Source organism: Musca domestica, unplaced genomic scaffold (genome assembly GCF_030504385.1).
Source record: "Musca domestica strain aabys unplaced genomic scaffold, Musca_domestica.polishedcontigs.V.1.1 27, whole genome shotgun sequence".
NCBI classification, from domain to species: domain Eukaryota; kingdom Metazoa; phylum Arthropoda; class Insecta; order Diptera; family Muscidae; genus Musca; species Musca domestica.
The window spans coordinates 10,698,604-10,723,417 of record NW_026712286.1 but is presented as its reverse complement, the minus strand read 5'-3'; the positions used below and the strand labels follow the sequence as shown (position 1 = coordinate 10,723,417).

Below are 24,814 nucleotides of genomic sequence, written 5' to 3'. Positions count from 1 at the left end.
GGCAGAGAATGATTCAATTATTTAACAATTTTTCTTTCTTTTTTTTTGATTTGAAAACATATTTTCTTTTGGTTTGCATAAATTTCAAAATTACAAACATATTTCATATTAATTTTACCACAGTTTTGCGTTTTTTTTTTTTTTTTGTTGTTTGGTTTTATTTTTTTTTACAGTATTTGCATTCTACACATACAGTAGTTAATTCTAAGATTCTCACTTGATCCATACAATATTATTATATCACTTTTAGAAACATCTTTTCTCGGCAAAAACTTAATACTTTCTCAATTAATAGTTTTTTTTTCTTTTTCAAAATATATATTTTTTTGTTTTGAAATATTTGTGTATAGAGATAGATTGAGAGAAAAGACTTGCTTAAAATCATACCTAAAGTCTCTTACATTCAGTTCGTTCCTTCGATAACATATACATTTACATATATAATTTCCAATATTTTTTTCACTGTTTTTTTTTTTCTAGGTTATGTCAGTATTCATTTCATATTTGTTTATATCACCATGAGCTTTAATAATAAATAAAAAATAGATATATATATATACGTTTTGGGGAGGTTATTATTTTTCAACCTCGGAAAAATCTCCCTCAACAATAAAAAAGAAAATTTACAAAGAGAAAAATTTCAAAAATTGAGCCGGTGGCACTGGCTGTATCAACGTCAATTGGCTGCCGGCCTCCTCCAAACGTTGCTTATAATCCGGACTTTGATCGACAATACAGGGATGGCCATCGGAGGGCCAAAACAGGCAGCAACAATAGCGACACAACGACAGAATCTCAGCAAATTGATAGTCATCGTTTAGGCCATAGGTTCGCCTCAGCTGATGATAGAATTTCTTCCAATCCTCGACATCATTTAAACTTTTCAATTTATTTAATTCTAGAATCGAATCGATTTGATTTTGATTGAAATGAAAACGTATCAACTCGCGCCAAATGCGATGCTCATTAACCAGTTTCGACATGATTTTCCAGGCATCAGCAGAGGCCTAAAAAGAAAGGGAATTTATTAAAGAATTTTATTTGCAAAAAATTCCATATACCCACCTCCAGATCGCGATGATCGGCAATGCGCAATATAATCTCTCGTATACATTCTTCAGGTAAATCGTGCAATTTTGGACGTATTTCAGGGCCAGGCTAGAAGACAAAGAACAACAAAGAAAATAAGTAAAAGCCGATCTTGGAATACCCTCCACCATTTGGAACGATTTTGGCAATTTAAAAAAAAAAAGAAATAAAATTCGTTAAAATCTTAAAAATACCGATTGTAGCCGTTATATTAGGGTCTATACGGCGATGTGGACCTGCAACTTTTGTCATAAACCATTACAATATTCAAATGCGAAACTTGAATAAAAAATTCGGTACAGCTAAAATCCGAATATCGGCAGGTACCGTTATATGGGGGGCTGTGCGAAGACGTGGACCTGCACAGACAATTTTCTGTCATAGGCTGTAGCATCTGTTACGAACTTCAAATACGAAACTTTTAAAAAATTCCGGTAAATAATGTCGCTAAAATCACCAAAATACCGAAAAAAGGGAGGTACCATTATATGGAGGCTATACGAAGACGTGGACCTGCACAGGCAATTTTCTGTCATAGGCTGTAGTACCCATTACGAACTTCAAACCACAAATTTGAAACAATTCCGGTGAATAATATCGCTAAAATCATCAAAATACCGAATATCGGGAGGTATCGTTATATGGGGGCTATACGAAGACGTGGACCTGCACAGGGAATTTTCTGTCATAGGATGTAGTATTCATTACGAACTTTAAATACCAAATTTGGAACAATTCCGGTGAATAATGTCGCTAAGATCGTCAAAATACCGAATATCGGGAGGTACCGTTATATGGGGGCTATACCAAAACGGAGGCCTACATCACCCATTTTCAATACGAAAAGTCCTGCAGACATAATACATATTTGAGTAAAATTTTATCAACCTACTTCAGTTCGTTCGGAAGCTAGAGTGATTTTCACAGACGGATATACGGACGGACATCGCTAAATCGACATAGAATTTTATGCTGATCAAGTATATATATATATATATACTTTGTGGGATCTAAAATGTATATTTCAAGGTGTTACAAACGGAATGACAAATTTAATGTACCTTCCATACTATGGCGGAAGGTATACAAATTAGGGAATATAAATTGTCAAGTGGCCAGGCCACCTAAATTTGGTTAATTTCGGTAATCGTGAGAACATGGCAAAAGAAACACCATAAAGGGTAACGGCGTCAGAAAACTCGAGCGCCTCTGTTATTACTTTATAATTTGACATAAGGATAGTGGAAAATCATTTTAACCGTTATGTAGATAATGAAAAACCTTATCCACGTTATGTAAATAACAAAAATAAAATGTTATTTGAATAATGAATTAAGATTATCCACCATTATTAGCCATGGAGTGAATAATGGAATAATATTATCCACGTTTATTATATTTAGATAAATGTTAAAAAATATATATCCTCCTCTTACCTCCTTGATTTCAATTTGATTGGCTAGCTGTTGGATACGCTTAATGGTCTCGACGTGTTCCTGCCACAGATTTGAGCTACCCAACGGTTTGCCCCAACATTTTTGATTCTCCTGATAGACGATGTGTTGCAGCTGCAGTGCCAGGCCACGTAACACATTCAAATGTTGTTGGCTGTCACTAACTGGTGTTGCAGCAGCACAGCACAGCACAGCATGCAAACGGAATCACAATAAGGAAATGAAAAACAAACAAAAAAAAAACAACGTTTCAAATTAACGGAAATAAAATCAAAGTTTAATTTGTTCATTTCACCTACCATGTGAGGCCACCTCTTCGACCATTTGCAGCAGCTGCTTTTGGGCACTGCCCGATAAATTGGCAATACCTTTGTGGGCCACCAGCAGGCGCAGCAGTGCCACAATGTAATGGAAACGTCGTCGATCTCTCACCGAACTGCGGAAATCTAAACGTCGTACGGCTTCACCCAGTCCATTAAAACCGGCTATTTCGCGGGTACATCTAATGGTGATGTGGCAGTGTGGTGGTATGGTTTCCTCGTTGTTGTCATCACTTTCATAATTATCTTCGTTAGTGGATGGAAGTCTAAAGAGAGAGAGAGTAGAAAAAAAAACACAATAATGGAAATGAGTGCAAAATTAATTGTGAACGAGAGAGGGATAGAGACAGAGAGAGCAAAAACAATTACAGCCAAACAGGTGTAAATGAACTTTAGATTTGATTTTTGGTGAGACGGTGACACACGATCATATTTTGCTTCACTGAAAATTAGGTTGGTCGGTTGTTGTACCCCCGGTGGAAAAGCATAATGAACAGCAAGAAAACACCTTTCCAATGCTTTTCATTAACTGTAAGTGAGCAGCACTCGAAGCATGAAAATAAATTGAGGCAATAAATTTTGAAATGTTTGCCTAGAAAGCGGAACCATTGAAAATAATTGGGGGACATTTTTTGAAGGAAAAAAAATTAAAAAATATTTTCCTAGCAAAAATGTTTTGAAAACAACATACCGAACGGATGCCGTTTTTTTACAATAAAAATTAAAGAAAATCGATATCGATAAAAAATATTACCATTTTTTTCGATAACTAATTTTCTATAGAAGGTGTTATTCATTGAAAGAAAATTAGAAGTAAATGTTATCGATAACAATGTTTTTCATTGAAAATATCTATAAAAATATCAAAAAATGTTTTCGATATTAATATTTTACTTTATGAAATTAGAATAAGAAAAATATCGATAATATTTTGTATAGAAAATAACATAACAAATGCTTTGTTCCAGTACCAGCAAGAATCTACTAGTTTAGGAATTTTCTTCGATATCACAAAGGGAAAATCGCTTATCGTAGTAGAAACTTTTACATTCTGGCAGTTCTGGAACAAAACAAATGTTTTCCATTGAAATTGTGGATAGAAGTATTTTCGATGACATTTATTCTTATTAAAATTATTACCGATAATAGTATTATCTTTAGAAAATATTATCGATAACAACATTTGCTGTAGATAACATTTTCGATAATAATTTTTACTATAAAAAATCGATAACAATATTTTCTAAACAAAATATTATCGATAACATTACTTTCCATAAAAAAGCTCAATAAAAGAAATAAAACATATTTTCGATTCTAATAACTGCATCCTTCTTTTTTTGACATTTTTTTCGATATCATAAAGGGAAAAATCGTTTATCGTAGTAAAAACTTTTACATTCTTGCTGTTGTGGAACAGACCAAATGTTTTCCATTGAAATTGAGGATAAAAATGTTTTCGATAACATATATACTTATTAAAATTATTACCGATAACAGTTCTATCTTTAGAAAATATTATCGATGGCAATATTTTCTAGCAACGATATTATCGATAACAATATTTGCTATAGATACTATTTTCAATTGCAATTTTTGATATAAAAATATTGATAACAATTTTTGTCATAGAAAATGTCGATAAAAATAAAAATTATATTTTTGATAATAATATTTCTTGCCGAAATTATCTCACGATAACAGTATTTTCTTCAGAATATATTATTGATGACAGTAATATCGATGGAAAATATTATCGATTAAAATTGCTCTGTTCCAAAACATGCAAGAAAATGCAAGTTTTGCAATTTTTTTTTTCGATACCATAAAGGGAAAATTGAAAGTTCCAATAGAAAACTGTTTCGATATTAATAAATTCCATGGCGAAATCCTTGGTAAAATTATTATCATTTCAAATAAGCATACCCATCTCTGCATTTTCTGTAATTTACCTTGTCACATTTTACTACATAAAAACGGGGTCCAATCTCTGTGTTTGTTTATGTACAAGAGATTTATAAATACAAATTTTGACAATGAGCTATTGTCAAATTAATATTTTTGAAAAAAAAAAAAAATGTAAACATATGACTATACCTCCTTGATTCTACCATGGGCGAAATCTAACCGATGGTATTTTTTTCCAATAGAAAATCTTGCACAGTCCATTGTCATGACGCATCACATCTTCACTAATTAAGTTGCCGCTTCATTAACACTGCTCACAGTTCAGCAGAAATGTATTAATTTTCCATGTCTTTGCTTTTCCGAATTGTTTTTAAAAATAAAGGCAACAACTGTTGTTGTTCTTGTTGTTGCATTCGTTCTTTATTTAAGTTTAAAGCACCAACTCTATGGCGAAGATTATAAGGCCTGGGATGTATAATTAAAAGACAACAAGAGCAAAGCAACAACAAAAACAACAACAATTTACAATATGCATATCGAATAGAAACAGAGAAAAAAAAACAAGAGAAACAAAATCCAAACAACTCCAAATGTATCTCTCATGGATGCCATTCTTTGTCGTTGTCTGCCTCTGTCTGTCCGTCGAGCTTTCTTTTTCTTTTATTTGGCTACTGAAGTTTGTTTCTGTTTTATATCTGAAAATGGGAATATTCTTCAGCTACTGGTAATGATGAGGAAAACAGAATTTATTTTTATACATTTCTCTAGGCTTACGTCTGTTTGTCCGTCTGTGTGTGTATATGAATGTGTTTACATATCTTTCTATGGTGAGTGCGCTGCATCCTAGAGTGCAGCCAAGGCAGAAGGGACTATGTTCAGCAAAAAAAAAATATATATAAACCAAAAGGTAAACGAACGTTTGATGACATGACATCATGCATCGTCGTTCAGTTGTTCAATGATTTATCATGCACAGAGTCCGGAATTTTTTGGAAAATCGGTCATATTTTTGTTTTCTTTTTTGGTAAAATTTTCAGAGAAATGCCTGTGTTTATTTATAGAGCTAAGAAGTAATATTTGGAATATAATGCAGGATATACGACACAAATATGTTGTGGCGACAATTTTTTCGAGGGGTGAAACTATTTTAAGAAAATTTGAGGTATTTTTGTTACCGGATATTGTGAACAACAATATTTTCCCGAAAAAAAATTGAACAAAGTGAATTGAAAAATAGAAATATCAATCGATATCAACAATTATTGCGAAAAAATCTAACCATAATATGTGGTAGAATCAAGAAGGTAAAGTCATGCAATCATATGTTTACAATTTTTGTCAGAAATTATTCATTTGACAACATCTAATTGTCAAAATTTGTATTTATAAATCCCTTGTACATACACAAACGCAGAGATGGGAACCTGTTTTTATGTAGTGACAAATGCATGGTAGAAGAATATAGGTAGACGCATCGAAACAGCTGCTGGGACAATGAACTGTCAAACCAATTTTGGAATGGAAAATGTTGAATGAAAAAATATTTAAATTTGTAGAAATTGTTGAAAATATGAATTATAATAACCTCCGAATGACGTCGTATTAGAAAACATATAAAAATCTACTTATATTTGAAAAAACATTAAATTTTTTTGACATATCAATGCTCCTAAGCGTTGACGCATCTACCTGTATTCTTCTGCCATGGAAAAATGTGACAAGGTAAATTACAGAAAATGCAGAGATGGGTATGCTTATTTGAAGAGACGTTATTTTCTTAATTTTACTATGCCATAATACTACGTTCCTTAGAAAATCTAACAGATTTTATTTAGATTTATTTTACGTATCGATAACAATATTTATCTCCAAAAATATGGTCAATAACAATATTTTCGATAACAAAATATTCTTTTGAAATATTTTCTATTAAAAATCTTAAAGATAGAAATATTTTTTACGGAAAACCTAACCGATAGTAATATTTACTATCGAAAACCTTATCGATATCAATAGTTTCTACATAAACCCCTACCGATAGTAATATCTTCAATCGAAAATCTTAACGACAGTACTATTTTCTATGGAAAATTTCACCGATAGTAATATTTTCTATCGAAAACCTAAACGATAACAAAATTTTCTATAGAAAACCCTGCCGATAGTTACATTTTCTGTAGAAAATCTTATCGATAGTTATATGTTCTATCGAAAATCTTATCGAAAGTAATATTTTCTATAAAAAGTCTTACCGATAGTAATATTTTTTTTCGAAAATCTTATCGATAGTAATATTTTCTGTAAAAAATCTTACCGATAGTAATATTTTTTATCGAAAGTCTTACCGATAGTAATATTTTTTATCGAAAATCTTATCGATAGTAATATTTTCTATCGATAGTTATATTTTCTGTAGAAAATCTTATCGATAGTAATATTTTCTATAAATTATCATACCGAAAGTAATATTTTCTATAGAAAATCTTATCGATAGTAATATTTTTTATAGAAAATTTTATCGATAGTAATATTTTCTATAGAAAACCTTACCGATAGTAATATTTTCTATCGAAAACCTAACCGATAGTTTTATTTTCCATAGAAATTCTTATCGATAGTAATATTTTCTATAGAAAACCTTACCGATAGTAATATTTGCTATCGAAAGTCTAACCGATAGTAATATTTTCTATCGAAAACCTAACCGATAGTAATATTTTCTATAAAAATATTATCGATAGTTGCATTTTTTGTAGAAAATCTTACCAATAGTAAAATTTGCTATCGAAAATCTAACAAATATAGTCGATAGTAAAATTTTCTATGATATATGTTTGGCAGGTAACTGCCTTGTTCCAGTACCTGAAAGAATCTTCTATTCTATGAAAACTCTTACCAATAATAATATGTTATCGATAATATATGTTTGCTCTGTTCCAGAACCTGCAAGGTTTGTATTTTTTTTTCTAGATCATTAAAGAATTTTTGCAATTCTGGAACAGAACAAATATTTTCTATAAAAAAATTGCCGATAGTAATTTTTTTTATAATATTGACAAATAGTATTTTATTCCAATGATGGTCAAACTACCATTACCCTCTATCTAATTGCTATTCTGCTCACATTTCAGTATTTTACTGCAGCAAACAAATGCAAGGATATTTACAAAAAGTATACAAACCTACTATGCACACATATACGACAAGGACATTATGGCCGAGCCAGTGACGGTCGGTTGGTTTGTGGTTGGTAGAGAGACTGAAAGAGTGTCAGAGTATCGGCTGGCACAACGAAAATCTCGCCTCAGCAACCCCAAATCGAATCACAACGCTGCAATGACCTTAAATTGGTGAAGGTCTAATTGGCCTAATTTTTCAAAGTATTAATTTTGATGGGTGTTTTATGCTGCTGTCCTTCCTTGAAGATTTGACATGTGTGTCAGCTTGAGTCAGCTGGGGGGGTCAATTATGATAATGACACATGTCATTAGCTATTTGAGATTAAAGAAATACTTAAATTTATAGATTTTGAAATTGGATTATATATTTTTTATTTGGTTTTCAATATGAATTTCGAAAAAGCTTTTCGAAAGATGTTCACTTTAGTTCATTTTGTAAACAATTGTTTCTTATCAAAAAAAAACACTTAAACCTCCTCCCAAAATAAACAAATATAAACTGTTCGAAAAAAGCACGTGAAGTTTTGTAATCATGAAACACAAAATTTATGTTAAAGGTCATTGAAACCAAAATAATAAACGTTTTGTATTAAGATTTTGAAACACATTAATGGCTTCTTTCTAAACATTCAAAGTTGCATTGCAGTGATTTTTCCAAATATTCATTGCCATTCACGAAGATCTCTCTATTCTTTTTTAAATATTTTATACTTGAATAATTTGCTAATTCAGTCAAAAGGACACTGTAGACTAAGCGCCACATAATAATGATAGCCTTAACAAGTAAAAAAATGCATAACTACTCGACAACAATACGGGGATAGACAGACGACTCAAACACTGTTATTCAAGTACGTATACCATGTTCTTACTACCCACAGATTTTCAACTACTATATACATACGAACATACTATACGTTTTCTTCTACTTTTTCGCTCAACTACTTTTATGTGATGGCGCTTTTGGTGGCTTTGTTCTGATTTTTTCATGGTTTGGTATATATTATAACTTTTGACCATATAAACTAAGTATGACCCAGTTTCCCTTTCATCAATACACACACACACATACATGCATACGTAGGTGTTTATATACGTAAGCTTGGATACAATGAATTCTCTTCTAAATGAGAAATTTGCCAATACCGTTATATTGTTGTCAAAGTGAGTGAAGGCTTTTTGTGTTACTTGCATCCGAGGAGTGATTTGTCGATGATGGCAAATTACATGAAAGGAAAAGGAAATATTAACGACAAACATACATGGAAAACATTATAGACAATAATATTTTCTATTTTCTATTGGAAAACCTAACCGATAGTAATATTTTCTATAGAAAATCCTATCGATAGTAATATTTTTTATAGAAAATCTTACCGATAATAATATTTTCTATTTCTATTTATGTAGTAAAATGTGACAAGGTAAATTACAGAAAATGCAGAGATGGGAATACTTATTTGAAATAACTTTACCTTCTAAATTATATCATGATTCGTTTTTAGGAACATTATTTTCAATGAAAAAGTAAAATCGAAAACTTTTTCAGCAAAAAATTATCGATAAAAATATTTTCTACGAAAAAGTTATCGAAAATCATATTTGCTAGAGAAAATGTCTATGTCTAACTATTGCCCTGTTCCAGAACAGCAATAATGTGAAAGTTTTTACAACGATAACCGATTTTTCCTTTATGATATCGGAAGAAATTGCAAAACTGGCAGATTCTTTTAGTTTCTGGAACAGACCATATATTTTCTGTAGAAACATTTATCGATAATAATGTGTACAAAACAAATTATTTTCGATAACAATACATTCCTTTAACCAATTTCTCTGTTTTCAGAACATTCAAAAATCTGCAAATTTTCAATTCTTTTCGAAAATCAGTTATCGTAGTAAAAACTCTTACATTCTTGCATTCTGGAAGAGGTCAAATATGACCAAAAACCAAATCAGCAATAATTTATTTAGAAAATAATCGAAATATTTTTCGATTCGATATCATAAAAGACAAATCGGACAAAACCGATAACAATATATTTCGTTAAACAATACATTTATTATATTTTCTTAACGAAATATTTTCGATAACAATAGTTTATATTGAAATTATTATCAATAACAATATTTTTTATAAAAATTGTTATCGATAGCGATATTTTTATAGAATTTGTTATCGATAACAATATTTTCTATATAAATTGTTATCGATAACAATATTTTCTATATAAATGTTTATCGATAAGAATATTTTCTATAGAATTTGTTATCGATAGCAATATTTTCTATAGAATTTGTTATCGATGGCGGTATTTTCTGTAGAAATTATTATCCATAACAATATTTTCTATAGAACTTATTGTCGATAACAGTTTTTTTCTATAGAACTTATTGTCGATAACAGTTTTTTTTCTATAGAAATTATTATCGATAACAGTATTTTCTATAACAATTATTATCATAATAATGTTATCTTTAGAAATTATTATCGATAACAATATTATCTGTAGAAATTGTTATAGATAACGATATTTTCTATAGAGAATATTATCAATTACTACATTTTTTTTACAGAAATTGTTATCGATGACAGTATTTTCTATATAAATTATTATCGATAACAATATTCTCTATAGAAATTATTATCCATAACAATATTTTCTATAGAACTTATTGTCGATAACAGTTTTTTTATATAGAAATTATTATCGATAACAATATTATCTATAGAAATTGTTATCGATAACAGTATTTTCTATAGAGATTATTATCGATAACAATATTTTCTATAGAGATTATTATCAATAACTATATTTTTTACAGAAATTGTTATCGATGGCAGTATTTTCTTTAGAAATTATTATCGATTACAATATTCTCTATAGAAATTATTATCCATAACAATATTTTCTCTAGAACTTATTGTCGATAACAGTTTTTTTATATAGAATTTATTATCGATAACACTATTTTCTATAGAATTTGTTGTCGATAATAATATTTTCTATAGAAAGTAGTATCGATAACAAATTATTCTATAGAAATTTATATCGATAACAATATTTTTTATTGAAATTAATATCGATAACAATATTCTCTATAGAAATTATTATCGATATCAATATTTTCTAGAGAAATTATTATCGATAACAATATTTTCTAGAGAAATTATTATCGATAACTATATTTTCTACATAAATTATTATCGATAACAAGATGTTCTATAGAAATTATTATCGAAACAGTATTTTCTATAGAAATTGTTATCGATATTTTATTTATTTATTTATTTATTTTTTTTTTTTGAAAATACTATTGAAGTCTATGTTTCCTAAAGGATTTTTCTATTATCGATAACATTTTTTATAGAATATATTATCAAAAAACGCATTTGCTTTATATTCGATAGCCCTATTATAAAGAATTATTTAATTGAAAAAAAAACTTGCTCTGTTCCAACAATAATTGCTATAAAATATTTTATCGATAGCAATGTTTCCATAGATAATTGCTCTGTTCCAGTACCTGCAAGAATCTGCTATATTTGAAATTTTCTTCAATATCATAAAGGGAAAATAGGTCATAATAGTAAAAACATTTATATTCTTGCTGTTCTGGAACAGAGCAAATATTGTCGGCAACGTGATTTTTCATGCACAATATTTTCGATAACAAAATTTTCTTAAGAAAATATTAACCATTGAAATAACTTCTACAAAAATGTCACGATAACTAATTCTCTTAAGGAAATATTACCGATGATAATATTTTTTTTAATAAAAGATACGTTGATAATAGTATTTCATGGCAGGATCTGCCGATTCCAATGTTATTTTTATGAAATTTGTTTCTTGTCCAAGTAATACCCAACCATATTCTTAACTTTAAATATACATATATATCTGCATTTTATATATATATTTAAATTTTACCTAGAAATGTATACCAACACACCGACATACAAACACACACACACACACAACTCTATGTGTCTGTAATATTTTGGAAACCTTCACCTCATTTTTCTGAAACTCGAACAAAACTTGTATTTCCCTTTATCTCTTTGTGCATTGTTGTAGATATACTATCCGACTCAGTGTGATTGCTCTCTTCTCAATTTCTGTCTGTGTCTGTCATTTTTCAAATGCATTTGTTGCCGTTTTCCTTGTAGTTTTGTATGTACATAAAACACTTGGTGCTATATACAAATATATCTATATATGTATTTGTATGGTATATATACATTATCCTTGTTGCAACACCCAATAACAGCAGCATGCATTTGTTGCATAAAACAGCTGATAGAGTTTGTTTTTTTTTCTGTTTTTTTGATATGCCAGTGTATAACAGTTACGCTATTGTAGTTGTAGTAAAGAGATAATAGTAGGACGGAGAATAATTTTCAATTTCGTGACAGAAAGAAGAAGAAAAAAAATAAAACAGATGCCTTTTCATTGGCAAATTAATCAAAGAAAACTTTTTAGATTTTTCAAATGTCATGTTATGTGTCATTGGTGGGTTTGGTATATTACAAGAGATAAGGCAATGGGACATAAATTACATCAAAAAACGATAAGTTGCCATATACCCAAATTACCATCACAGAGACATCTTTTGCCTGCAACCATATGTTACGACTGCAAAGTTTCCACCACTTACTTTCGATTTCCTTTTGTTTGGAATGACTAAACCTGGCTGATTAAAATAATTATGAAAATTGTGCCAATCTATTTCACCATATTACGTCTGTCTATTCATACCAATCTGTGGATGGTGGAAATAAACAAACAAAAATTTGAAACAAAGGGGAGAAATAAAAGAAACCAATTCCATACAATTCACTTGCCACATGTGTTTTTTTCTGTTTTGACGATGGCGGGCCGAATGGGGTCTGTGAGGGGGCATGTTAAACAAAGAAGTTTATGCGTTACGGAAACCCGTTCGAATGAAAATTACATTCACACTTCAAAACTGAAATTTAATTTCACGCTTGGTTGAGTTAACATTAATTTTGTGGAGGTAGTTTTTGCTCTTGGATTTGAAATTAGAGAGGCAGCTGAATACATTTCCACTAAAAAACAACAGATAAAATATATGTTATAGAAAATACTGGCGATAATCCGATAACAATAGTTTCTGTGGAAAATATTTCCGATAAAAATACTTTTTTATAAGAAAAATTTTCCGATAACTATATTTTTATTGAGACATTTTCCGACAACAATATTTTTTGTAGAAAAATTTTTCGATAACAATATTTTTTATAGAATATTGTTTTTCGATAACAATATTTTTCGTATTTTCCATGGAAAATATGTCCGGTAACAATATTTTTAATGAAAGATATTTCCGATAAAAATATTTTTATAGGATATATTTCCGATAATACAATTCTTTTAATGAAAAATTTGGATAGCTCTATTTTCAATGAAAAATATTTCCGATAACATTATTTTGTATAAAAAATATTTCCGATAACAACATTTTCTTTAAGAAAATTTCCGATAAAAATATTTTCTATAGAATATTTCCGTTAACAATTTTTATTTAGATAAATTGCCGATAACAATACTTTTTGTACGAAATATTTTTGATAACAACAATTTCAATAACAATATTTTCTATTACCGATAATATTATTTACTGTGAAAATTTTTTTTCGATAATAGTATTTTCAACAGAAAATATCCCAATAACAATATTTTCTATGTAAAATGTTTCTTTTATAACAATACCTTTTTAGAAATTTTTACCCGATAACAATATTTTTCATAGAAAATATACCCGATAACAATATTTTTTATGCAAAATATATATGATAACAGTATTTTTGCAGAAAATAGGTTCGATAACAATATTATGTGTGGAAAATTTTTCCGATAACAATATTTTTTTAGAAAATTTTACCGATATAAATATTTTTTTCATAGAAAATATAGGCGATAACAATATTTTCCATAAAATATATATCCGATAACAATATTTTTATGAAAAATATGTTTAATAAAAGTATTATTCGCAGAAAATAATTTCGATAAGAATATTTTCTATGGAAAAATTTTCCGATAACAATACTTTTTTAGAAAATATTACCGATATCAACATTTTTTTATTGAAAATATACCCGATAACAATATTTTTTATGAAAAATATTTTTGATACAGTATTATCCGCAGAAAATATTTTCGATAACTGTATTTTCTGCGGAAAATATCTTCGATAACAATATTTTCTATGAAAAAAAAAAATTTATTTGCCATGGAAAATATATCCAGCAACACTATTTTCTGCAGAAAATATTTCCAATAACAATATTTTCATTATTTCCGATAACAATTTTTTCTATGGAAAACATTGCTGATAACCATATTTGCTATGGAAATATGAAAAATAATTCTGATAACAGTATTTTCTGCAGAAAATATTTCCGATAACAATGTTTTCTATGGAACATTTTTCCGATAACAACTTTTTATAAGGAAAATTTTGCCGATAACAATATTCTCTATGGAAATATGTCCGATAACTATTGGTCTGTTGCAGAAATGCAAGAATGTAAAAGTTTTTACTACAATAACCGATTTTCGCTTTATGATATCGGAAAAATTGCTAAAATAGTAGATTCTTGCAGGTTCTGGAACAGAGTAAATATTTTCTATGAAAATTATCTCCGACAACATTATTTTCTATGAAAAATATTTTCGATAACTGTATTTTCTACAGAAAATTTTTCCGATATCAATATTTTTCATAGAAAATATTTTCGATAACAATATTTTCTCTAGAAAATGCTACTGATAATAACATTTTATTCAGAAAATATATCAGACAACAACATTATATATTTCCGAAAGCAATAAAATCTTGCCGATAATGGTATATTTCCATAGAATAGGGATAACAATTTTATTTGCTAAGTATTCATATTTCTTGACTACTTCCCCCTGCATATTTTGCAACAATAACAAACCGTTTCAATGTTATGTAATATTTTTCTCCCATCAAAATAATGCTAAAAAGATATTGCAATATTTTTGCAACGACAAAAGCAAAATCCATTCAAAAATTAAAAATTATGATTGACGTGTTGTTGTCAGCGTCGAACACGCGAAACCCACTGAACCATTGGCTCACATAGAGACGAGTTTACACGAAAAAGTCACCAAATAAAAAAAAAAAAAAACATTTTAAATTAAAAAGCCACTACACTTGTTTAAGACATCATGTAACTGTTGAAATTTTTTGTTGCATTGTTGAATTCAATGGAAATGCCACCTTATGCATGATTTAAACCCGGAAAACACACCACGACATTTGGGAAATGTATTTGTTTTTTGTGAGAGTAAAAGTTGTTTAGAAATACAAAACCACAATAATGGTTGGAAATGAACAAAATGATCGATAACAGCATTTTAGCTTAAAGTCACAGCGATAACAATATTTTAAACAAAAACAAAACTGTGTCGTATGGTTAACGACATACTTTTTTTATTTAAGCCTATTACTTTACCTATTTGTCCATTTTCTGTAAAAACACCTATCGATAACATTTTTTTTTTGGTAGGAATCCCTAGCGATAACAACTATGTCTTTATAAAAAAATTAAGGCATTATCGGTTCCTTTAAAACATATTACCATATTCTACGAAAAATCTCTTAAAACAGTTGTATCGATAGTACCGATACTAAAAATGTTCAATTCAAAATTGTAATCCAATAATTGCTCTGTTCCAGTATCTGCAAGAATCTACTATTTTTACAATATTCTTCGATATCATAAAGGGAAAATCAGAAAAAAAAAACATTTTTGTAGTTCTGGAACGGACCAAAGATTGCAATAATTTATAAAATCGATAACAATATTGATGTATCCAACATAAACCCACCTTTTACGTTTACCGCATTCCAGCACCTTTAACCTCTCCCAACCCTCATCAGTCTTGACCCATGCCTCACCGGGTGATCGCCAATCTTTTGATATAAAAGGCATGTTGCTGCTTCCTTTTCTCTCTTTATTTATTTAAAACGTGTGTAAATCTCTCGCAAAAATTCGTTACGTTTTCACTTTTATATTTGATCACTTTTTTTCGGCGAACAATGAACAGTGTTTTGATTTATTTTTTTTTTAATTTTGTATTTTTATGTTAATTTCGATATATCTATATAGTTTTTAGGACGGTTGAGCACTCCAGTTGCAGATTGTGGCTATGGTAATAAAAATAAATCAAATGTAAATAAAAACAATATTTCAGGATAACAGATTCAACTGATGAATCATGCAATTAGACTTATGTTGGGAATTCATCATTTCCCCCCAATGTATTATTGTTATTTACATTTTCCTGTATCGACAACCCTATTTTGTTTTTGTTTATTATCCCCCTCCCCCAAAAAATCCCATATGCCTATATATTAGGGAATAGACAGCTGATTTTTGCCAATTTACGTCGTTATTTTCTCTCTCTGACAGACTGTTGCAAATTTGTTTTGTTTGGAGTTCTTGCTCCAAAAAGGGCTCTCTTTCTTGTTCTCACACTCTCTACATACGCAGAATAATAACAACAAACTATGATGGGGAGACTCAACGGCACTGAACTGTGTGTGTTTGGCCCATTGTAACACAGATGAAATTTTGATTTATTGTTTTTGTTGATGGTTGGTGTTGTTATTATTATTTTTTTAAACAACAATAACAACAAATTGTATACAATAATTGTTGTTTTTGCCTTTAATTGCATCAATATGTTTGAATTTATAAACTATTTATGTATGTGGCACGGGCAGACAAATTTAATTTTGTTCGTTTTTTTTTCTAAATGAAAGGAAACTACGGAAAAACTTATAAATAGAAAGGCTATTGGAAATAACAAAAAAAAAAAGGCACAAAAACAACGAAAATGTCTATTGCTTGGCCCTCAGCCGTTCGAATTGCCCAACGAATCATTGCAAAAGGCAAGGGAGAGGGGGGAGTAATTGATTTTCTAACCGTCGTGCATGGCCACAAACAAAGAAAACTGTTTTAATGCGTAAATTAGAGTTACAGCTTCTCTTCTGTTGTAACCCAAAGCAAACTGTTGTTGTGCATTACCAAATAACTTTTTTTACTATTTTTTTATGTTCTCTTCGTGCGAGAAGAAAACAAAGTCTTTTTAATAGAAATATTCCAGAAATATTGTTTCTTGAACACTTTGCTTTCGTTAATTTTTTTTTCCTATTGTTTTTTTTGTATATAAACTTCTTTAATATCACTTCACTCTTTAGCTTTTTTTTGTTTGTAACAGAGAGCTATTCAAACTCTAAGTGCTTTTATCCGTGGTGTATATTTAAACGTTCTTTACGGTTCGAGCCACTTAGTGAACTGAAAACAAAGTCTCTCGCTGTTTTGGTGGATACCACAACTACGGCCACGACCATCAGCATAGCGTTGCCAGCATTTTTTGCCCAGACGGGGAAGAAATGGGGACAATAATTGCTGATGCACAATTTGGGAATTTTAGGGGATTTTTAGAAAATTTAAATTGTGAATATTAAAAAAAAAAAAAAAAACAAAAGCAAGTGTAACAATAAGTGAAAAGGAAAAGGGAAGTCACATAAACAGCTGTTAAATCATTTTTGAAATTAAAAATTTGAATTAAAAAAACGTTAACAAATTGTTTGAAAACCCGATCATAACAGCCTCAGAACGGCAACATATAAGAACATACTAAACCAGTAAATAAAATCTAAAGGTGGTAATACATAAAGCGCTTATCTGGCTGGCTTCTTCGGAAATGAACAAAGGAGCCTAGGGCCAAAATCGAACTAAGTCAACCTAAAATTCCTTTGTTCATCTATGAAGAAGCCAGCCAGAAAAGCGCTTTGCGTATTCCCACTTTAAGACTCGGGCGGGGCCGACTTTATGGTGAGATGAAAAACTGCAACAAACTACAGACTGCTGTCATTTCTAAGGGTGGAAATACATATAGCCCATATTTGGCTGGCTTAAGTCATGGTTTGGATTCTTCGTAGATGAACAAAGGAGTTTTAGGTTGAGGTAGCGTAGCTCGACGGCAAGGAAGTGAATGGAAGAAAACAGCAACATCAGCAGAAATGATTCAAAAAGAAAAGAAGCGACTTGATCGAAACTCGCGTCGCAGTTTCCGAAAAATGGCTCGTGAGCTGAACATGTCGCAATATTCCATTCTCACAAAAAGTCCAAGAACTTACACCGCAACTGAAAGAAAATAGAATCAAAACAGTTAAGGGTTGCTTCGCTTGGCCAAAAGTGGTGAACTGCCGAATTTGGTTTGGGGACCAGATGAGAAAACATTCGTTGTCCAGCAGTTTGTAAACAAATAAAATGATCGTGTTTTCTTGCCAAAGAGGTCAGCTGAAAATGTGTACCTTCTTTTGGCCACAGAACTCAAGCGTGGCATCAGAATAAAAGCCGAATATTATCGCGAAAATATTCTGGAGGGTGTATGAAAGCCTGGGGCACGCAAACATTTTGGCCGCAGACCTTGGACATTCCAACAAGACTCAGCACGCGCGACCCAAGAATGGTTACAAAATGAGGTTCCTCGCTTCATTTCCAGCGCACATATGGCCACCAAAATCTCCGGATACCAATCCGTTGGACTATTGTTTCTGGAGTATTTTAGATAGCAAGGTTGGCACCAAAAAGTGCCAAAGTGTCGATCACCTCAAGCAAGCGCTTCAACGGGAATGGGCCAAAATACCGCTGGGCAACATTCCGGCAGCGTGTGACGGTTTCATTGGCCGTTTGAAGGCCATAATTCGTGCCAAAGGTAACCAATTCGAACAAATCTAAACTTATTCCAAAATTTGATGCTTTTTCCAACATTTTTTGCTTTCATTCAATAACATTTAAAAAAAAAAAATGTAAAAATTATGGCGTTTGAGTTTGATGCAGTTTTTTATGTCAGCCTGTATATTTCAAAGTTACCAGCATATTTTAAACTAAGAACTCAGCCAAATTGAACTAAGTCAACTTAAACTCCGATGTTCTTTTACGAAAAAGACAGTCGATGTCAGAAAAATATCTTCTGATATATTTTCTCTTTATTGTTGTTAGCATTATCATAATATAAAAAAAGTCATTTGTATTCACGAATTGTTGTTAAATCATTGTCAGGTGTTTCAAAAGCAATAATATTTTAAATTTAATCTAAATAAAAAAATGTCTCTTTCATTTATTTCTTCTTTCATTACGATTGCGTTACGTGTTTGACTAATTGAACTATCGCACACAAATACAACTCTGTATAGTTAATCATGTGACGTTGATTGGACTACTCTTGCCGGAATGTATGTCAAATGTCATATTTTTTGACAACAATCTCCGAAAGTGAATAAATTGAGACGATTTTTGTGTTTTTCATTAAAAAAATAATAAATTATGGCAAATAAAAACAAATTAAATAGCTCGGGAGAAGCTGCAAGTAACAAACAAAAACTAAAGAAACAAAGATCCGATGTAAGTTAAAAAGAGTTTCCACTGCTCGACATTTTCACAACAAGCAAAGCACTTGTTTTTTTATTTCTAGGACGCCAAAGACTATAGTTCTTTTAAAATCGTATTCTTCTACTGTTCGCTGATTGTTTTCCTGCCTGTGGTCACATTTTTCTGCCTCAAATCTGTGGTACTGGATAGATTCTTTACGTTGACCGATTTGAATACCAATATCTATTCGGCGGTGGGTGCTGTTTTGGCTTTGCATTTGGCATTGGGTTTGTACATATACCGGGCCTATTTCGGCGGTAAAGATTCAACCAAGACGGATTAAGTCTAAAATAAATAATAATGACAAAAACAAGACATACATAATAAGATGGACTGCTAGAAGTATTGTGTTAAAAATGAATAATTCCCTTTTTTATAATAATTCCTTTATAAGATATAATTTTTGTTATTGTTCTTCTGCACTGCAATAAATTGTGTTTCTCCTATGTATTTTTTTAAACAACCAGCCAAATGTTTAGCAACACCTTAGCATGTAAGCAAGCATAGCCTTGAAAACAAATTGCGCGCTGTTGTAAACATTTTGTTTAGAATGTTTACAGCGACAACAGCAGGTTTTGAACTTGCGTAATTGAACAATTGTTACCACTCCGCAACACACAAAAATGTCAAGCAACCCGCAGTGTTAGTTTTCAATTTGAGGGTAGCGTTTGTTTCCTGTTGGTGTAAAGTATTTTGTCTCTGAAAATGCGTTTAATTCATAATTTACGCCAATATTCCAAATCCTATGGCCAGCTATTGGAGCAAGTTCGTGAAAATTGCCCGAGTTTTTTACAAGATCTCTTGCCAACGAAAAGGAAATTTATTTACAATTTGGGAGCTGCGTTTGAGGTTCAAGATTTGGTAAGAAAGAATTTTTTTTAATATTTTTTTTATTCCATGTGAAGTGGATATGGGTTGTTTTGGTTTTCATAATGAAAAAAAAAAAACAAAGAGCAATGGACAGTTGGGGGTGTTTTCATGTTTGTTTTTATTGTGTATTCGCTGAACACATGGCCTAGTTACAACTCTGCTTTCGTTGATGGGTTATTACAGTGGGCTCAAAAGAAACATTTTTAGGGGTGCTTTGGACTTGAGGTAAATATTTAAAATAAATTCACAAATTTTATGAAGTACATTCTATAGATGGTGAACATGCCTAAACAAAATTGCAATTTGCATTTTATGTTTGTACTGACCGTTTTGAAAGATATAAACCATGGCTTTACAAAAGAGGTAAACCCATGGTACAATAAAATGGTAAGGTAGAGCTACTAGCTGACTACCATTTTTTTCTGAGTGTGCCCGACTTCTGCCAATTTTGTGTATGCAATTATTGCTTTGAAAAATAAAAAGAAAATATTTTTGAAATGAATGATTGGAAGAAACGTAGATTGTGGGGCACGCTTTGAAGATATTAACCAGTTTAGCCAGGGAATTGAAGGACTGGTCACTCTTTATTTTTGTCATTTAAAAAATGTGAAATAAATGAAAACAACTTGATGCGTATAATTTTGAATAATTCTGACAGGAAGCGGGCATAGCCTCAGAGCTGTATTTCTGTAGTTTTACGAAGCTGTTCTACCTCCTTGTTGTACCATGATATTAATCAGTTTTACCATGGGATTGACATTATTAATAGTTGGGATCATAGTTTTGAAAGAACATCAGGGCGTTTCATTCATTTTGCAGGCATTTTGACCTCAGCCTATTTAACCTTCTTGTTTTTCCATACATATATATATATACAGGGAGAGATAAAAAACTGCAACAAAGTCTAATGCCATAATTTTTACAGTTTTTTTTTTTATTTATTGAATGAAAGCAAAAAATGTCGGAAATAGCATCAAATTTTAGAAAAAGTTTAGATTTGTTCGAATTGGTCACCTTTGACACGATTTTTGGCTTTCAAACGGCCAATGAAACCGTCACACGATGTCCGAATATAGCTCTGCGGTATTTTGGCCCATTTCCGGCGAGCCGCTTGCTTGAGGTGATTGACATTTTGGTATTTTTTAGTGCCAACCTTGCTTTCCAAAATACTCCAGATACAATAGTCCAACGGATAGGTATCCATCGCACTCAGCACGCGCCACCCAAGAATGGCTACAAAATGAGGTTCCTCGCTTCATTTTGTAGCCATTCTTGGGTGGCGCGTGCGATGGTGCTGAGTCCTGTTTGAATGTCCAAGGTCTGCTGCCAAAATGTTTGCGTGCCCAAGGCTTTTATCATTTTATTTGTTTACAAACTGCTGGACAACAAAAGTTTTCTCATCGGAGAAAACCAAAACCAAATTCGGCAATTCACCACTAGCGGCCAAGTGAAGCAACTCCTTAGCTCTTTTGTGTCTATTTTCTTTCTGTTGCGGTATAAATTCTTGCACTTTTTGGAAATTCAATGGCTTTATCCCGAACTCATTTTTCAATATTTGCTGAATGGAATATTGCGATGTGCACTTTTTGGAATTTCAATGGCTTTACCCCGAGCTCATTTTTCAATATTTTCCGAATGGAATATTGCGATATGTTCAGTTCAGCGTGTTTCGATTTAGTCGCTTCTTTACTTTTTGAACCATTTCTGTTCCGTCCACTTCCTTGTCGTCGGGCTACGCTACCTGTATCACGGTAACGATCGATGTTACGAGACACAAAAGATTTATTCAGATTTAAATGCTGGACTGCTCTAACAATAGCCACTTGTGGTTTCCCAGCCAAATATTAAGAAATCCCACTAACACGCTTGAATTCCATCACGAATAACTTTTTTGCTGGAAAAATTCTCATCAAAATTCTTTTGTACGCATGTAAACAATATAATGAGTTGTCATGGGAATAATTTTAACAGCAGACGGACGAGTGTCTTGTAAATGACAGCAGTCTGAAGTTGGTTGCAGTTTTATCATCTCACATATCATCTCATGTCATGTAAACACATAGATGTGCAAATACTGTACAAAATGCATTATAAACGAAAAATGTATATGCACACATGTAACATAGACATGTTAACAAAAACAGCTATAAATAGCAACATGACGCAAAATATAATATATACCAATGTTTGTGCATAAAATTTTTCATTTTATTTCGTAATGTCATTGCTGTTAAAATCACCTAACATTGATAAATATGTGCTTGTTACATTGTTGGTAACACTATTATTTATACTTCATAGTTTGTTGATTAATTGTGATCAAAAGTACATTTGAAATATTTTCTTGGACCACTGTGTCTTCTCTTGGGTAAATACAACCCTGTATTGAGTGTTGAAAAGGAAAGGGAAATCACACATATGCTTTTAATGTAGTAACCGAAAGTCGATCTATGTAACCCTACTTCGGTTAATGCAGTCGGTGCTCTTATCAACGAATGTTCAACAAATAAAACAAATTAATTAAAAGAATTCTTTTCAATTTCTAAAATGTCCAATTGAATATGAAAACTTGGCACTTACTTGTGAAGGCGGCATGATTAGTTTCGGTTCCAATACTTGGTTTTGGGGGATGCAGCGCTGTGTTGTTTGCTGAAAAAAAGAGTAAATAATTAGAACGAAGGCGACCTAATGCCACACAACAATAACAAAAAACCAACAACAACAACTTGTAAATAGTTTCTATTAGAGTTTTATAGGAGACGGCGGAAACTCCCCTATGTGTGGTGCTATTTTAAAACACCTGTTGAAATTTAGATCTATATATAGCTGTGTTAATTGGTGGGTCGGCAGCAGTTAGTAATATATTTGTATTTTAAAATCCGAAGATAACGTGGCAAAGTCCTTAGTTTTCAAATGGCCTCAAACGATTTGTGGGTTATCGTAATCTATTTATTGGTATCCGTTTCGGCTAAGGTTCGAAACAGTGATGATGGATTTTTGGTGGGACAAGAACAGGTGGGATTGCTTTCGACTTTTTTTTTAAGTTTTAATAATATTTAATTTTCTCTTGCTTTTCTTTGCAGCAACCTTATCATGTTGAAGAGCTAAGTCATTCCCATTTCCATGAAGTGGCCCATCTTTCGAATGTAAAACATTTAAAGCATTCGGTAAAGGAAATATTAATACCACGCATTGTTGGAACTCCAGGCCATGAAAAAGTACGAATATTTATTGTCCAGTCTTTGGAAGACTTAAAATGGTCAGTGAAGCTGCATAGTTTCCATGAGACCGTACCCATACTGGGTCATTTGCATTTTCACAATATTGTGGCCACGCTAAATCCAAATGCTGAACGTTATTTGGTGTTGGCTTGCCATTATGACAGTAAATATATGGAAGGGACGGAGTTTCTAGGTGCCACCGATTCGGCAGTACCCTGTGCAATGATGCTAAACTTAGCCAAAGTTTTGGAGCAGCAACTAGAACAATTCCGTAACACCGAATTGAGTTTAATGTTCATTTTCTTCGATGGTGAAGAGGCATTTAAGGAATGGAGTGCCAAAGATTCGATTTATGGTGCTCGTCATTTGGCCCGGAAATGGGAAAAGGAAGGATTTTTACCTAAACTAGATTTATTGGTGCTACTGGATCTGTTGGGCATGCCAGATCCAAAATTTTATAGCTTCTTTAGTAATACAGAATCTTGGTATAGCCGCCTGCTAAATATTGAAGATCGTCTTGCCGATACGGGTCTTATGGAACGTTATGTTAGTAGTGGCGTGTCGCGGCCTCAAGACCCTAATCGCTATTTTCAACCCAATGCCTTGAGATCATCGTTCATTGAAGACGATCATATACCGTTTTTGCGGCGCAATGTTCCTGTGTTACACATCATACCAGTGCCTTTTCCCACGGTGTGGCACACACCCGATGATAATGAGACAATAATTGATTACAGTACCACCGAGAATTTGGCTAGAATAATACGTTTATTTACGCTGGAATATTTAATGGGTACTGTAAGTGAAATAGACAAGGATTGGATAAAATAGAGATATTATCAAGAGAGAGAGATATTGTAAATATAAATTATTTAATTAAAAAAGGACACAGCTCAATTAGAAACCTTGTAGGTGTAATTCCTATATATAAAAATAAGCCTTGTTTTGAGAATACAATTATTATGCCACTTGTTATTAGGAGAATACAGAGATATTGAATGGTATGATATCTTTATAGAAATTAGTGTCCTTTTCCAAGGGATTTCATCGTCACAAACAAACTGAGAAACGTAATTCCTAAGTTATGTATTATTGTACTTATTGCTGTTATAACAAATTGGCATCGATGTGATGTCTTTTAAAATTGGTCAATATTTTGTTCATGTATTTTTAAATTTTATAACATTTATTGCAAATGTTTTATTTTTATTTTTAAATTTACTTTAAATAAATTGTGCAATTCACTTAGGTGATAATTTAAAAAGAA

The 24,814-nt window shown here is 31.4% G+C and overlaps 3 protein-coding genes across 4 annotated transcripts; 2 read left to right on the top strand and 1 right to left on the bottom strand.

The window, feature by feature from the left end:
* Positions 1-130: 130 nt before the first annotated feature.
* On the bottom strand, positions 131-17,224 carry LOC101891491 (F-box only protein 32). Its single transcript, XM_059124091.1, has 6 exons — positions 17,042-17,224; positions 15,840-16,158; positions 2,843-3,129; positions 2,526-2,707; positions 1,066-1,158; positions 131-1,007 (listed from the first exon to the last, which is right to left on the bottom strand). The coding sequence occupies exons 2-6, from the start codon at positions 15,941-15,943 to the stop codon at positions 624-626; spliced, it is 1,050 nt and encodes a 349-aa protein (XP_058980074.1). The 5' UTR covers positions 15,944-16,158; positions 17,042-17,224; the 3' UTR covers positions 131-623.
* Positions 17,225-19,260: 2,036 nt separating this feature from the next.
* Positions 19,261-19,919, top strand: LOC101890685 (vacuolar ATPase assembly integral membrane protein VMA21 homolog). Its single transcript, XM_005190631.4, has 2 exons — positions 19,261-19,429; positions 19,500-19,919. Exons 1-2 carry the CDS (start codon positions 19,352-19,354, stop codon positions 19,737-19,739), a joined length of 318 nt encoding a protein of 105 aa, XP_005190688.1. The 5' UTR covers positions 19,261-19,351; the 3' UTR covers positions 19,740-19,919.
* An 85-nt stretch (positions 19,920-20,004) lies between these two features.
* On the top strand, positions 20,005-24,814 carry LOC101890280 (glutaminyl-peptide cyclotransferase). 2 transcript variants are annotated; one of them, XM_005190628.4, is made up of 2 exons: positions 20,005-20,317; positions 23,410-24,814. In XM_005190628.4, the coding sequence occupies exons 1-2, from the start codon at positions 20,162-20,164 to the stop codon at positions 24,376-24,378; spliced, it is 1,125 nt and encodes a 374-aa protein (XP_005190685.2). In that variant the 5' UTR covers positions 20,005-20,161; the 3' UTR covers positions 24,379-24,814. The 2 variants fall into 2 exon arrangements, with proteins under 2 accessions (XP_005190685.2, XP_058980073.1); XM_059124090.1 differs by lacking the exon at positions 20,005-20,317 and adding an exon at positions 22,787-23,341.

Bases quoted from the DNA above. Each gene is read 5' to 3' on its own strand.
- LOC101891491 (XM_059124091.1), bottom strand. From the start codon at position 15,943: ATGCCTTTTATATCAAAAGATTGGCGATCACCCGGTGAGGCATGGGTC. The intron at 2,708-2,842 runs GTAGGTGAAATG...CTGCAACACCAG, and splicing joins CGAAGAGGTGGCCTCACATG to TTAGTGACAGCCAACAACAT. The intron at 1,008-1,065 runs GTGGGTATATGG...CTTTCTTTTTAG, and splicing joins CCGATCATCGCGATCTGGAG to GCCTCTGCTGATGCCTGGAA.
- LOC101890685 (XM_005190631.4), top strand. From the start codon at position 19,352: ATGGCAAATAAAAACAAATTAAATAGCTCGGGAGAAGCTGCAAGTAAC. The intron at 19,430-19,499 runs GTAAGTTAAAAA...TTTTATTTCTAG, and splicing joins TAAAGAAACAAAGATCCGAT to GACGCCAAAGACTATAGTTC.
- LOC101890280 (XM_005190628.4), top strand. From the start codon at position 20,162: ATGCGTTTAATTCATAATTTACGCCAATATTCCAAATCCTATGGCCAG. The intron at 20,318-23,409 runs GTAAGAAAGAAT...TTTTCTTTGCAG, and splicing joins CGTTTGAGGTTCAAGATTTG to CAACCTTATCATGTTGAAGA.